Below are 14,059 nucleotides of genomic sequence, written 5' to 3' on the forward strand. Positions count from 1 at the left end.
CTGTATTTCTCTGTCTTCTGCAGCCATCAGTCAATCCAATTGACTGCTTAGAGGAACTGGAACGTTTGACATCTGAGGTGCTGCAGCCCCTTCTCAGCCAGCCAGCCGTATGCAGCATGTGGGACTTGCTCAGGTAAAATAATTTCAGTGCTAAGATGCTGTTGCCAGAAGCTAAGGGAGCCTCATTTCTATACTGTACTGTGTGGCAGATTTCCCCTTCCGTTTCTTTCCCCTATACATATGTGCCCCATATGTGTGAATTAGAGTGCAGCAGGGCTCTGTCTACACCCTGCTTTGTCCTCTCTCTCCTCACAGCAAATAGCCTGATGGCCACAGAGGTTTTCCAGTTCCTCCTTTCCTACTGGTGCTCCTGCAGGGCCTGCATCTCTGCCCTTCCATGTAGCTGTATATTTCATATCAATTTCAGATTGGCTTTGGTTCTTCTTTGGTTTCATGGGTTTAAAAAAAAAGGTAACATCAATTTGAGCCCCTCTTACATCAGGGAGGTGAGTGTGCGTGCGTGCATGTACCATTCACATGCTCTGTGTGATGCTGTTTATATAAAATAATTTAGACTCTGGTCTTTAAGCTCCTGCAGAGCTTCACTAAGGTCTTGAAAGTCCCTGCAGGAAAGTTTAAGGCTAGAGACCAAACTGTTCATTCAGACATTTAGATAACATAAGCTTTGTCTCTGGCTCTGGGAACCGTTCAGCTCTGCAGATGTTCTTTCTTTCCGCTGTAGAGGGAGCCTTCCTACTAGCTTGTGATCAGTCCTCTGGAGAGGGTAACCTGAAAGGCTTAACTTGTTGTCAGGGAGACATCCTGCTACTTCTGAGAACATTTGATATAAGGGCTTTGTAACTCTTTGGTTTTAAGTGGTATTTGAATGGTCACCAAACTGTTTGGCCCATGTTCTTTCATGACTGCAGTTTCATGAGGTATGAAATTCTTAGCACCAAAGCCTCCAACACAAGGACGTGCATTAGACCCTTTCCTGCCTGTCCTTGAGGTCTGGAAACAATGGGTTTGGTCAGGCTGTAAAAGCCCATCGGCAAGAATTCTCCTAGGCTGTTCTTAACATTGACTGGTAAAAATGAAGAGTCAGCCTTAAAAAGAGTCTTTGCCTTAATATTTTGACAATCTTGTTGTAAACATTCTGGTCAGATTGGGGCCAAAAGTTCAGGGTACCGTGTGAGCCCCAGATGTGTTCACGCATCTCCTACATGGTAAAGCCAGTGGAAGGAAGAGCAGTGCATTTATAGGATTAATTCTGTCATAGAATAATGATATGGATTTTTGACAGGATTTTCCCTATTGCCCCACTACTGTTGAGCAACATTCTTGTGGACGCTGTTCCTTGTAGTGGTTTTGCCTGTACGGACACGGTATGTCTAATGTGGGCCCTGTAAGCACTGTTGGTATGAAAAGTTCTAGTTTTGCTTGTGGAGAGTAAGCGCACACACACACACACACACACCAAGAGTGGTATGCATGGTCATCTTCATGTACGTTAAAGCTAGATTCTTTCTGAATAGACTTTAAAAATATGCATTTCATGAGTACATAAGGGTCAGCATTTTGCAATGTCAATTTTAGATATAAGCTGGCTTTTTGGCTTTGCTTGCCAGTTTATTACTGAAATGTCTTGAGTGGGTGGGAAGCATTATTAGCCTGGTTTACGTATGTACATGGGGAAATGTGTGTATTTTTTTTTTCTAATCAAAGGCCCGATGCTTTCAAATGTTTGACATCAGAGATGTGTCACTGCATCAGTGTTTCTGCATGTCATGAACAATTTAGCTGAAGATTAGAATTCCGGGCAGTTCACTGGCATTAGTCTGTATGACGGTAGTGTTTACTTGACCAGCAGTAATACTAGTTGTTTTTTCTTGCACAGTCTTCAGGGTTTCCATTTTACTGCAATGTGTGGCACAATCCAGATAGTAACATTCCTACAAGATAATTCTTCAGCAGTATGAGTGCTATTGACGTGACCCCTCTCTCTTTATCTGTTCACACAGGCCATGTTCTGCTTTGTGCAACCCTCTGTCCTGTTCCCCAGCACCGGAATCTGTCTTCAGCATTGCATCCCTGAGTTGCACTGGAGGCAAACCTCCTTTGAGCCTGGTTGGCTCCAAGTCACCTTTCCCTTTCCTCACTGCCCTCCTGTTTCTCATCAATAGCATCACTCACGTTCACAAGGGCCTGACCAGCAAGGTGAGAATAGATTTTTTCACTGTAAGTTCAAGGTGAATGATGATGCACTTGTGAGGGAGGTTAGTATCTGTATCCTCCCAGGCTTAAGAGTGATGTTAGTAGGACTATTAAAAAGGAATAGCTGTGTATTTTGATTTTTAAAATATCAAACTACTACAGAGAGAAATACCCCTGTTTTCAGAGCAGGTAGGACAAGGATCTGAGAAATGTCTTCTGTTTTTGAATTCCAATATCCAGTTGATGCTGGGAAGCTGGATTTGCAGAGCGGGTGATGAATGATGATGACACTTAGAGGATGGATTTATAAAGAACGTTGAGAGGGCTTAAATAACCGTTGTTTGGCTAAGCAAAATAAATAACTGAGAGTCAGAGGAGAAAAGGGATGGTTTAAGCATATATAACAAAGAAAAATGAGATAAAATTAAACAAGAGAATAAGTGCTATAGTGGCTGAAGGGAACTTCTTAAGCTGCTGGCCAGACTTCTGCCTTACAAAGCACTATGTAGACAGTGATTATTGGCTACCTGTGATGGGGATGGTCATGATGGATGCAGGTGAGACCTGAGGCAGAAAAGCAGATATTTATCAGGCTATTTTTAAATATCGCTTTTGGAGTAGCTAACAGGAATTCTTATGGCAGAAGTTACGGGGTAGGCCTTGGAGAGGGCTATGTCTTACTTTCCTCCGACCGTGAACTGTCTTAGTAGTATTTGTCTCCACTTCTGATTCCTTTATAGTACAGCTCTGTGCTGGGCTTCAGAGGCTTGAAGGATTATCTGCATCAAAGCTGGCAGACCGGACCTCCCTCTGTAACTCCCTCATCTGCGTGGATCCTGCGCCATGAATATCATCTGCAGTACTTTGTATTAGCGTTGACTCGGAGAATGGTATCGTTATTAGTCCTTTCATTTCTTTTACCCAAGGAATTGACTTCACGCTGGCCTCTCCCACTCAGTGTGTCAGACTGGCAACTGCTTGTTGCATCCATGTTCTTTTTCCTGCCTGACTTAGGTCTGGTGACTCTTCAACTGTCTTTTGTGCCCCAATAGCAAATAATATCTTTACAGTTACTGATGTGGGGATTTACATCCAAAATACTTTGGATGGCAAAATTATATTTTTGCCTGTCTTCGGGTTAGAGTGAGAACAAAGTTTTCAAGTGTGCTGCTAGAAAGATGTCTGACTATCTAAGACAATCAGGGGCAGCAGAAAGATCTCAGTATGAATGCTGACAGTTCTTGCAGTCGGCCTTAGTATCTCACTTTCCAGCGAGATCTATGTCTCGATTGACTCTCCTGTTGATTGCTTTGTTGACAAATGATCCAGTGCTTTTATCTGTTGTTTTGTTTCATGTACAGGTAGGCTCTTGTCCGGATTACACCCAGCATGCCTCACTCCATCACTGCGTTTCCATGGCATTGCTAAGCCGTCTGTTGCCAGGGAGTGAGCATCTGGCTTATGAGGTCCTACTGGATGTTGCCTTTAATCCAGAGTTTCTTCCGTAAGCTTTGCATTTTTTTTCCTTTCTGTAGTTTTTCCCACTTTCATGGGAAAACTTGGGAAAATTGAAAAAGCACATGTTGGCACTGCAATTTTGTCATCATTTTTGGCCTTTCGTAGGGCCTGCATTCAGATTTTAGTTACTCGTTGGCATATTCTGCAGTCACGGAGCCTTCTAATCAGAGCAGCAGTGTGGCTGCACACTTCTCTCCAATGTACCAATGTTGAGAAATGTGACCAGTTTCTTTTGATCTCCTCTGTGGCAAGAGTCCTGTGATTCCTGACAGAACTGATTTTCACTAAGGCCCAGCATCAGCTGTCCTGAGAGTAGTGAGTCTAGAAAATACATGTGAATTTGACATAGCCTGAAAAGCATATTAAATTTTCCTCAAACCCTTATTATACAAGTGCTTATACAGCTTTTTGCTGATTTGACAACTGTGATGTCTTCCACCTTGCACTGGAAGAAATCATGAGCATCTCAAATGTGAAGCCTCACGTATCAGGCCAAGAAAATGGTAGCAGTTTATCATGTTCATCATAATCTCTTTAAAATTTGCCATGGTGCATCCCTATAGGAGATTGGACCAAGGTGCTGCAAGGAGATACTGTAGTTTTCCAGAAAGAAGGAAAGTTTGTGGGTGGTTTTGAGTGAATTCTTGGGGTTTTTTTGGGGTGTTAGTTTTTGTTTTTTACAAATACCTGCTATAGAGCTACCATTTTCTGAGAATTTGGCGAGTAATCTGAGACCGTGGTTGGTCTCTGGTCTGAGATTGTGGCACGTAGATTTGACCCCCTCAATTTCTAAGTACCAGTCTGTATGGTTCCCCTGACCTTGCCACTGCCAGCTGTGGCAAAGCTACTATTTCGAGAATTGTATTATTGATTCATGTAGGCCTTATATGATATGCGCTATTTCATCTCAGCACCCTGACAGCTGTGTTGGTAAGAAGACTGCCTTTCTGGACAAGGAGTTGCAGTGTCCACACCAGACTACTGGCATTGTGTAGAGGTTTTTCATGGCAAGGCCTTAGCGTTGCCAACTCCAAATGTAGTTCTGTGCATTTCCTGTAAATACCAAGATAGCCGATGCTTTACAGGCACTGAGTATTACCATAGCTGAATGCTGGAAAGCATTGGAAATGCTGTGCATCTGCTATTCTCCTTGATCCAGGAAGATTGTAGAGATGAATTTCTGTGGTGTTTCATTTGTTTGATGGGGGTTTTGTTTGTTTGTTTCTTAAACTTACGGGTTTTTTTTATCTTACAGGGAAGGGAAAGCCGGAGGGCCAGAAGCAGCTGACTTCTCTGATATCCTGCATCTGGGTACCAGTGCCAAACTGGCACAGCCTGGCTCTGTGGCAGCGTTTTTTTCAAAACCTACTCGTGGTGCCCTGCTGAGAGAATCGTACCAGAATCTGCCTTTCATCCGCTCCTGCTACCTTTCTCATTTTGTCCACTTGCAGCCTGCCCTTACGCGTTCCCAAGCATCCTACCAAGGACGGAATTACCTCATCCAGTCAATGCTGCTTCCTGAGGTCAAAGGGCCCATCCTGCCTTCAGACTGGCCATTCTTTCCACTTATCAGCCTCTACAACAAAGTGACTAATGCAGAGACACGTGGGGCTGTACTGAATTCTCTCCCACTTGATCTTGTCAACACTGTGACCTGGAACCTGCAATGGGTCCTTTTGCTGGAAACCTGGCGTGCTAAAACCCTTCAGAGCATCCCTACTGCTGCCAAACTTGCACGGCTTATGTGTGTCTTCCTCACAGGTGGTGACCTCTTTCTAGAAGCACCGATCCACTGCTACACAGCTGCCCTTCTCTCTGTGTATTGCCAACCCAAGGCATTGGACTCCCTGAACTTGGATGCTCCTCTCCCTGGTCTGGCGTCCTTCCACGATCTCTATATAAGTCTTCTGGAGCAGTTTGAAGGTGTCTCCTTTGGAGATCCACTGTTTGGAGTCTTTGTTCTTCTGCCTCTACAGAAGCGTTTCAGCGTTCATCTGCGTCTCTCTGTTTTTGGGGAGCACACAAGTATCCTGCGGGCACTGGGAGTGCCGCTCCAGCAGGTAATGCTGTTTTATGGTAGATGCCTGTCACTGCGTATTTCTGGGTTACTAGGCTCTTGCCTGTGTTTCTCCAACCTTGATTTGGGCATCCTCCCAGCACTTTCCCTTCTTCCTCATCCCTCCTTGTCCAGTAGAATAATCATGCTTTCTTTGCTTAGAAGCTTTTCATGCTCCCTGAAGAAAGTCCAATGCATGGAACGTAAAACAGAATAAGAACGGAGAACAATGTTCTTTTGGTTTAAGGCTGTGACAGCAGTGTATACTTTTTTTGTGGTGGTTATTTATCTTTTTTTTTTTTTTTTAAAATTAAAAAGCTTGATTGATTGTCAGTCTGAAGAACAGAGCCCAGCCCCTGTAGGTGCAGGCCCTTGTCACATAATCATTTTCAGAAACCTACTGAACTTTGTTTTGAGAGCAGATAGTTGCATATATGTGGAGGGCAGGAGCTGTGAAGTTGCTTAGTCTTCAATGGAAACCGTCCCAGACCCTGCTTGGTCTAACAATTGAGAACCTCCTTCTAATTTATGGCCTATATATATGCAGGGCTAGTCTGCACCCCATGTTCTTCTGCCAGCCATAACCTTTCCCTTAAAAAAATGTTTTTCCTTGCGCAATGCATGGACAGTCATTTTTCCCTCTCAACCCTATTTCCACATTGAATTATACTGGAGCTGTGCTTTGCTGGGTGACTCGGCGAAAAAATTTGAAGTGCAGGACTGCATTTCTTTTGAATGGCAGGGGCGGCTTTAAGTTCTCTGTCAGTTGACAGACAGTAACCAATCTAGACAAAATGTTTGCTAATACAAAGATAACCTTTCAAAATCTGTTTTCCAAACAACTGCGAAGCAGCAGTTTATGTGAGATCAGTGCTTTCCATTGTGTACTTGCAGTGCTTCTGCTCTGGTTGTAGTATCCTTGCGGCCAGTTTCTCTATATCATTATGGCCAGATGAGCCTTTGTTTCTTAAGCCAGGTAAACCAAAATATTCTGGCCTGCATCTTACAGTAAGCTCTCTGTTCTCTTGATGTTCCCAGTAGCACTTCCCTGTCTCTACTCCAGTTCCACAAATACATGTAGGAAAAGAGATGAAAACCATGTTCCATGAAAACCATAGCCTTGATTCTATGTCACATGCTTTATCTTGTCTTGATCCCTCAACGCCAGATCCCTCAGTACCATCAGAATTGCGGCATATGTTACAATGGAGAATATTTCAAAGCAGATTGATTTTCATGTGCTTAGAAATTTTTTTAAATGCCAGATACTTTGTGTTGGAAAACTTGAGCAAGATCACTTGAGGAGGTGGTGTTTGTTTGGGTTTTTTTCCTTTTTGTCTTAAGTTGAATTAAATGCCCTAGCAGGCAGACTGTTTTTCGAATTGAGTAAAATCAACGATTGTCTTTAATCATGTAGATGCTCCAGAGTGAAATATGTGGCCCTAGAGAACTTATCTCAAAATTGAGAAGAATGGAAATTAGGCTTCTGGAGAGGGGAGAAGCAAACAAAATCAAGTTGTTAATTAAAGCTTTTCTAACCTATTTTTCAAAGCAAGACAGTGAAGTCGGAAAATGTTGGAAACCTCGCTTAACAACATTGACTCTGGCACATATATCTGCTTTCATTTTCTGGCTAAATCCATAGGCCAGTGTAAGCCTCTCTGGTACACTGTCAGGATGCAGTGCTGTTGAAAGCACTCTGTCTCCTCCCTTTGAAACCAGTCTTCTTACCTGTGCCAAAAAGCAACTGCAGTGATTTGACCAGTAAAACATCTCTCCATAAAGCTGAAGAGGTCTTGAGGATGCTTTGTCAAAGGCATGTCACATTAGTCGGTGTGGGCATTAACAACTCTGCTCCAAATGGGGGTTGTGCCACTGAGGCACATCATGTTATATGGGAGTGCACACACAAGCAGCTGGGGAAGGGCACCCTAAATTCATGAACTTCCCCTCACTACTTAAACCCTGACAAAAATTGTGATGTTGCCTCTGTGTGTGTGTGTGTTTGCAGTTTCCTGTGCCTCTTGAGCGATACACTTCGCCTCCTGAGGATAACCTGAACCTCCTGCGACTCTACTTCCGAACACTGGTCACTGGTGCACTGCGCCACAGCTGGTGCCCTGTTCTTTATGTGGTGGCTGTGACTCATGTGAACAGCTTTATTTTCTCCCAAGACAGCACTACGCAGGTAGGTAATGGATAGCAGAGCCTCAGGGCTGGAAGCTTTGGGTTTTGCATCTGCTCTTCCCAAGAATCCAGTGTGCCTTGTGGTGAATCACTGACTGTGGGCTTGAAAACAAAGATTGTAAGCAAATGTTTTGAGTACTGGTCAGCTGTTTGAGAGTTCACATATGAGACGACAACTTTTGTTCGTTATACCCTAAAGCACTTGCAATAATGGTAGCCAATCCTACATAAATCTTTGAAGTCAGTAACTGCGTGGGCTCTGGTGGTGGTGGGGAAAGAATGAAACAGAGAGGATGAGGGAGCTGATATGGCAGAGAGAGCTTGTAATAGATTTAGCCGCTGCCTGGGGCAATCTTAAGGTGCAGAATACTCTTTCCTTTCACTTTGCTTGAATAACCGAGCAGAAGCCCTCCCATGGCCTTGGGGCCTCTAGCAGCTGGTTACTTGTGCTAACAGTCAGCTCTGATCTACAGTTCTACCTGAAAGTTGAGAAGTCAGCTGAGTTTCAGGAGAGAGGCAGGATCCAAGCAAAAGCCATCCTAAGCCCTTTCTGATGGAACAAGCTGCTCTTTGGGGCATCATCATAATGAGCAAAGCATCCTCCTGGAGTGCTGTAGGGGCAAAGATAGCATTGTGCCATGTTAACCAAAGTGTGTGTTTTGTTCCCAGGAGATTGATGCTGCTCGGAAAAGCATGCTGCGGAAGACATGGCTGTTGGTGGATGAGGTAGGATATGTAAGGTTCTGTCTGTGACACTGGGACTTGTTTTTCAGACACGGTGCTCTCACAGGTTTACCTTTGGCTTTTGAAATTTGTGTTTAACTACCTTGCTAATTTGAGAATGAGAAGAGACTAGCAGCGGGATTTTGACCTGTGATGACTGTAAATACTGTTATCCAGTTCTTGTAGTAATTGAACTCAGAGCACTGAGCCTATTGGAACCTAGGTGAATCTCCTACACTCTGTTTCCATGCCTCTTGCCCAAGCAGTGTTATATCTGGATAGTGAGAGGTCCTACGGGGATGATTCTAGCACAACTATGAATAGGTGGCCCTTAGCTCTTAGTTGGATGCTTTCCCTGAAAAGGACAAAATAGATGCAAGGTTTCTCTTTTTCTCAGGGAGCTTGCCAAGGTCTATTATGTGTGTGACGGAGCTGGGTCATTTGGCCCTTTATATTTAGCATCCAGGGTAAATTCTTAGCTCCCACTCAAAACCCCATTTGGGCTTTTGGCAAGAAGTCGTTGTTGAGGGGTTGTTGAAGAGACAGTGCAGTTGTGTTCAGAAGAGGAAATCTCATGCAAATCAAATGTGAATTTTCTTGGAAGAAACTCATCTTTTATAGCTCTTCTATTGAAGATGATGCAATTAAATGTGGTGGGCATGATGGAATTGTACTATCTGTCAGGTTGCTATGTTGTGTTGGAGACACGGTGGAAAAGATTAGATTCTTTTCAGACATGCTTAATGGCCGCTATTTCTTTCTTCAGACCTTGAAAAAGCACCTACTCTACTACAGACTGCTGAATGCAGAGAGCCCTTTGGGATTTGACCTTTATGAGCAGCTCCCTGCTATGCGACTGAAGTACCTGCAGATGGTGACACAGAAAGAAAATAAGGAGAATGCACCAGCGCTAGTCTCATAGCAAAACACTTGGGCAAGAAGAGGGCCAAGGGGAAGAATGGAAGAGCTCAGTTTATGCTTCACTAACGAAATTACATGCACTTCAGAAATTTTCAGTGTCGTATCTGGACACTTTTGGCATCTTCACAAAGTGAAGCACTAGTAGAGTGCTCCCATGCACATCATCTCAAGAATCGGCAATACATCTGTGCGGCTTCTCCATGATGAATGCTGGAGCGTTTTCATCCGTTCCCTTTCAGGTTTTTCTGTTTCTCCCCAGAGAAGGCGAGAATGTGGCTGAGGGGCACTGGACTGTTGAATAAACTGAAGGAAGTGGAAAAGCTATTTTGTTCAGCCAGGCTGGAGACTGTGGGTTCTCAAGGTGATGTCTGTTTTTTCCAGATCTTTCCCTTGCTTTTTTTTGTATCCTGAGTTTTGAGTGGTCCTTTCCTCACTCTATCCCCTGCAAATAAAATGACAATACAGCAGGGAAGAAGCTGATCTTGAGATTTTTTTTTTTATATGCATAAGCAATTTTTTTGCTTATATACAGGACACACACAGGACAGTGTTTTGTGCACACAGTCAGTCACACGGACATATTGTGTCAGACCTCTAAGAAATAATAGTTCCTAGTGCAGTGGTACAAAAACTGGATATCCTCCCTTGGCTGTCTTTTGGATAGCCTCTAAATTGCTTTCTTTTCTCCTTTAATTTGGTTACGTGTATAACAAGATCAAAAATAATTTCTTTGCAGGGCAGGATGCTTGGCAGTAATCATTCCCCATTAGAGGTGGTGGTGGGGGGAAACATATCTGCTTGTTTAAATAGAATATGTATTGGTTGCCCTCTAAGTAGAGGGGATTGTAATTTAAATTTAAAAGTGGAGTTCCTAAGCTTAAACCTAATTTTAAAAATTCCTAATTTGATCCCACTTCTTCATCCAAATTCTGTATTGCAGCCTCAGACACAAGGGCTACAAATACAGTGGCCTAAAGGCTCATTGCAAGTGCCAGGTCAAGCCCAGAATTTACCCTAGGTGTGATCTCACTGGATGTTTCATTTATATCCAATAATTTTTGCAGAACAACAGTCACTCTGGCAGGCTTTGGTTTGGAGAACTTACTTTTATGAACAAAACTTGTTAAAGTTATTTCTTTTGTTCTTATGAATAAATTCCTCTGGAAGGTGCAGGGTGATGCCTACCCTGAAGATCTAAGCTTCTCTCTTTATCAAACAGGCCAAGGTAGCTTCCCTCCAAAGAAACCCTGCCTGTATTAACCTTGCTCCAGTGAATGTCCTAATAACAGTGTGAAACACTGTTAACAGGCCAGCTTGTAGTTGTTGAAATTGTTCCAGACAAGAAACAAATTCCAGTTAGCAACTTTATGGCTGTGGTGCTGTCATTTCATTTGCAGTTTTCTAAGTGTACCAGTCCCCCTCAGGTTGCCAGAAAATAGACCTTTTGTCTTTTTTTCTCCTTATTTCAGATAGGACATGGGCGGAACTGATGTTTCATTTTAATCCCTATTTTTTTTTCCTTCTATTGCAGCTTTTGATCTGTGGTTTCTCTCTGCTGCAGATCAATGGCACATAACAAAAGCACAGTGGTCAACGTGTTTTTCTTTATTGTTAATTATTTTAAAAGTACTTGTTGTGATTAAAAGTTTAATTGAAGTCATTCAAGTTTCTATTCTGTCTAGATAGAGCCCTGCAGTTGTCATTTCAAGAGCAATGGATGGTAATATTTAAGGACTCCTAGCTGCCCATTTAAGAGCAGCCTTCATCAAGGACTTCACCTTGTGCTTTTCAGACCTCCAGTTATGAAACCTCTTCCAGTCCTTTGTGCGATGCAAAGTTGAGTTTTGTAACGTGTACAGGGTGTAAATAAATATTTTGATAGCTTTGCAGGGTTTTTTTTGGAACTATGAGAATGCTCTCCTTTATTTAAATCTTACTTGAGTTTGGATGGTTTTGTTTGCAATTTATTGATGTCTTGGGAAGGGCACCGCTGTGAGGAAATGCGCTAAGCTTTGGAGCTCTGTAAGAGAGCTTTTCAAGCCAAACGCATCATCTTGGTTGCGTGGTGGGTCAGTAACACAGGGTACCAAATGTTGTGTGTGCTTGGGGGAAGGTACAGGGTGGCGTGGGTATTATGTGACTTAAAACACAGTTTAAAAAAACTGTCCATGGGTGGTATTTGTAGGTGATGAGAGAGGAGGTGGATTTTGCGAACTCTGGGAAGGAAAGGATCAGGCTTATGCCAGATTCTCTTCCCAGATGTTTTTGAAGCCATCAGTGTATCCCCAGAAAATACCTGCATCTTTTGACATGAAACTCTGATGCAAGCATCAGCAATGGGGGGAAGGAAACAAAAGGATCCCAAATCGTTTTGCAGGCCACACTTGTGTGCAGAATGTTCTAAGGACACTGTATGTGAGCTGTAAGCTTTCAAAACTGGCTGTCACTTGAGATGTTACAGCAATCCTAAACTTGAATTTTTTACGGCTTTGGGCAGCCTAGTGCCAGATTTCTCTGCAGAACACTAGAGGGCGTTGCTTTATCTAGTTTAAATGCAAACTTTCTCAGCTCAGTGCAATTGGGACTTAAACCAAAAAACAACTAACCCTTAAACTTGGTTTGGATTTTCTGCATTTTTAATTTTTGCATATACTTTTGGAGAAAGTGTGGAGAATGAAATAATTTTTGATGTGATTGGTTTTTAAGAATCATTCAGTGCTTTGCCAGCAGGAGCATGTTGGAAGAATCCTGATAGAGTGAGTATAAGCTTAAAATTTAAACTGAATGCAGTCTGAAGTAGGACCAAAGTGTGCCAGTTCTGTTAATCCAGTTTAATGCTGATCAGAGTAAGTGAGGAGATGAAGAAAATGAAAACTGTCCCAATAATTGATGTGACTTCTTAACTCTTTGTCAAAAGCTTAAGTTTTCTTTGAGAAGAAAATAATTCTGCTGAAATAAGACCCACAAGTAGGTTTCTGGGTTTGAAGTAGTTTGAACTCAGAACAGTGTATGTTGTCTGGTAGCTGTGATCAGAAGACAAAAAAAACACCAACAACCAAATAAAAAAATCCCTACAGATGCTGTCTTTTAATTCTCAGAAAGAAAAAAAAACAATCCACCATCTTCATGTCCTTTGTGACTTGAAAATGCTTGGTTTCATCCCAGTTACAGATGTTATCCCATGTAGGAACAGTAGGAATCTGTAATGGGACAAATTCAGATGGGGCTGTGCTGGAAGGCAGCAACAATGTGGTTTTAAAAACAAGCAGTTGATTGGACTGGAGATGAGCTGAAGATAATCCTTCTGGTATTGCTGTTGAGTTGGCAGGTAAGATGGTGGGGCTGTCAGTTTTGCATTCCATAACTTTACTGGCAGCAGTTTTCTGAATTCTACTGATTTTTCTTTTTTTTTTTTTTTTTTTCTTTTTGAAAGGGGAGAGAGAGTCTCCCCATTAGCTTGGAAGCATGTCCTTTTCTACCTAGAAGAAATGGAGTTCATTTGTGATCCTTCAACTGCATGAGTGGTTTGAATTCCCTGGATTTTGGATCCCTATGTAGTGACTTGACCCACTCTGTTGAGTAGGGGCAGTTCCCAAAGAAGATGTAAGCAACTCAGTAGCTGGCTGTACCACACAGTAGGGCAGAGCAAAGCCTGGCAGAAGAAAGTGAAGAGTTAGACAAGGAAGAAATCAAAATAGGACTGAAACCCCACTGTATGGGAACTTCTTAATAGTAAAGTATACGTGAAGCAGTGTATGATTAAAGGACTTGTATTTATTGACTACTTTGGTTTGACAGTGGAATTTAATAATCCATTTCTAGACTAATGCATTCTGTCTGGCCACTTAGTATCAGGCAAAGCCTAAACACCTTTTGCTGATTAAGTCACGGACAGATAGAACAAGCCATAAGATGTGGGTGTGTAAATATACTAGGGTCAGACAAATCCATTTCTTCTGGTGTCAGACAAAGTAGAGCAGAAAAGCTTGTTAATCCTGGCTTTTGCTCTTTCCTGGCTCTACAAAGTTCTCTTTAGAAATCTCTAATCAATGAAGTGGTGCTGCCTCCAGCTGATAATCAAATCTGGGGGCAAAACATGTTTTCTTTCCCCTTACAGAACCTTGTATAAGCTCTCCGTTCACAAAGCTGGGCCTCTGATATCCCTTGTAAAAATAACTTCATGGTAATTTACTGGCCTTTGCCCTAGTTCTTAAAATCTGGCTTTTTTTCCTCCCACTTTGAATGAAGAATGAGCCGTGAAGACATGCTCTCAGAGTTGCTGTGATGAGCAGCATCTCTCATCACTGCGTGATGAGCAGCGTTTGTACGCAGGGGTGAAATGGGCACTGTGTGCTCGCCTTCCTCCCTTTTTTGTGTGGTAATCTTGAGTCTCAAAACAGCTGTTGCAAAAATGGTGCATGTAGATTTCTGGCCAGCCCC

General features: G+C 42.7%; 1 protein-coding gene across 6 annotated transcripts in view; it reads left to right on the top strand.

Annotated features, from left to right (window-relative positions):
- The window catches only part of RPAP1 (RNA polymerase II associated protein 1), a 44,691-nt gene extending 31,103 nt beyond the window's left edge, over nucleotides 1–13,588 (top strand). For 2 of the 6 annotated variants that reach the window (XR_008466378.1, XR_008466377.1), the window contains exons 18-26: nucleotides 24–133; nucleotides 2,022–2,217; nucleotides 2,955–3,104; nucleotides 3,576–3,718; nucleotides 4,988–5,792; nucleotides 7,800–7,976; nucleotides 8,645–8,701; nucleotides 9,465–12,947; nucleotides 13,053–13,584. Coding sequence is in view for 1 of the 6 variants with exons in the window: in XM_054201120.1 (XP_054057095.1) it covers nucleotides 24–133; nucleotides 2,022–2,217; nucleotides 2,955–3,104; nucleotides 3,576–3,718; nucleotides 4,988–5,792; nucleotides 7,800–7,976; nucleotides 8,645–8,701; nucleotides 9,465–9,620 (1,794 nt within the window). In the remaining 5 variants the exon portion in view is untranslated. Of the gene's footprint in view, nucleotides 1–23; nucleotides 134–2,021; nucleotides 2,218–2,954; nucleotides 3,105–3,575; nucleotides 3,719–4,987; nucleotides 5,793–7,799; nucleotides 7,977–8,644; nucleotides 8,702–9,464; nucleotides 13,003–13,052 lie in introns of those variants that run through there. The other 4 variants (XR_008466379.1, XR_008466381.1, XR_008466380.1 and 1 more) reach the window with 4 other exon arrangements.
- The last annotated feature ends 471 nt before the right edge of the window (nucleotides 13,589–14,059 follow it).

The sequence above is a fragment of the Rissa tridactyla genome, chromosome 4, assembly GCF_028500815.1.
Source record: "Rissa tridactyla isolate bRisTri1 chromosome 4, bRisTri1.patW.cur.20221130, whole genome shotgun sequence".
NCBI lineage: Eukaryota > Metazoa > Chordata > Aves > Charadriiformes > Laridae > Rissa > Rissa tridactyla.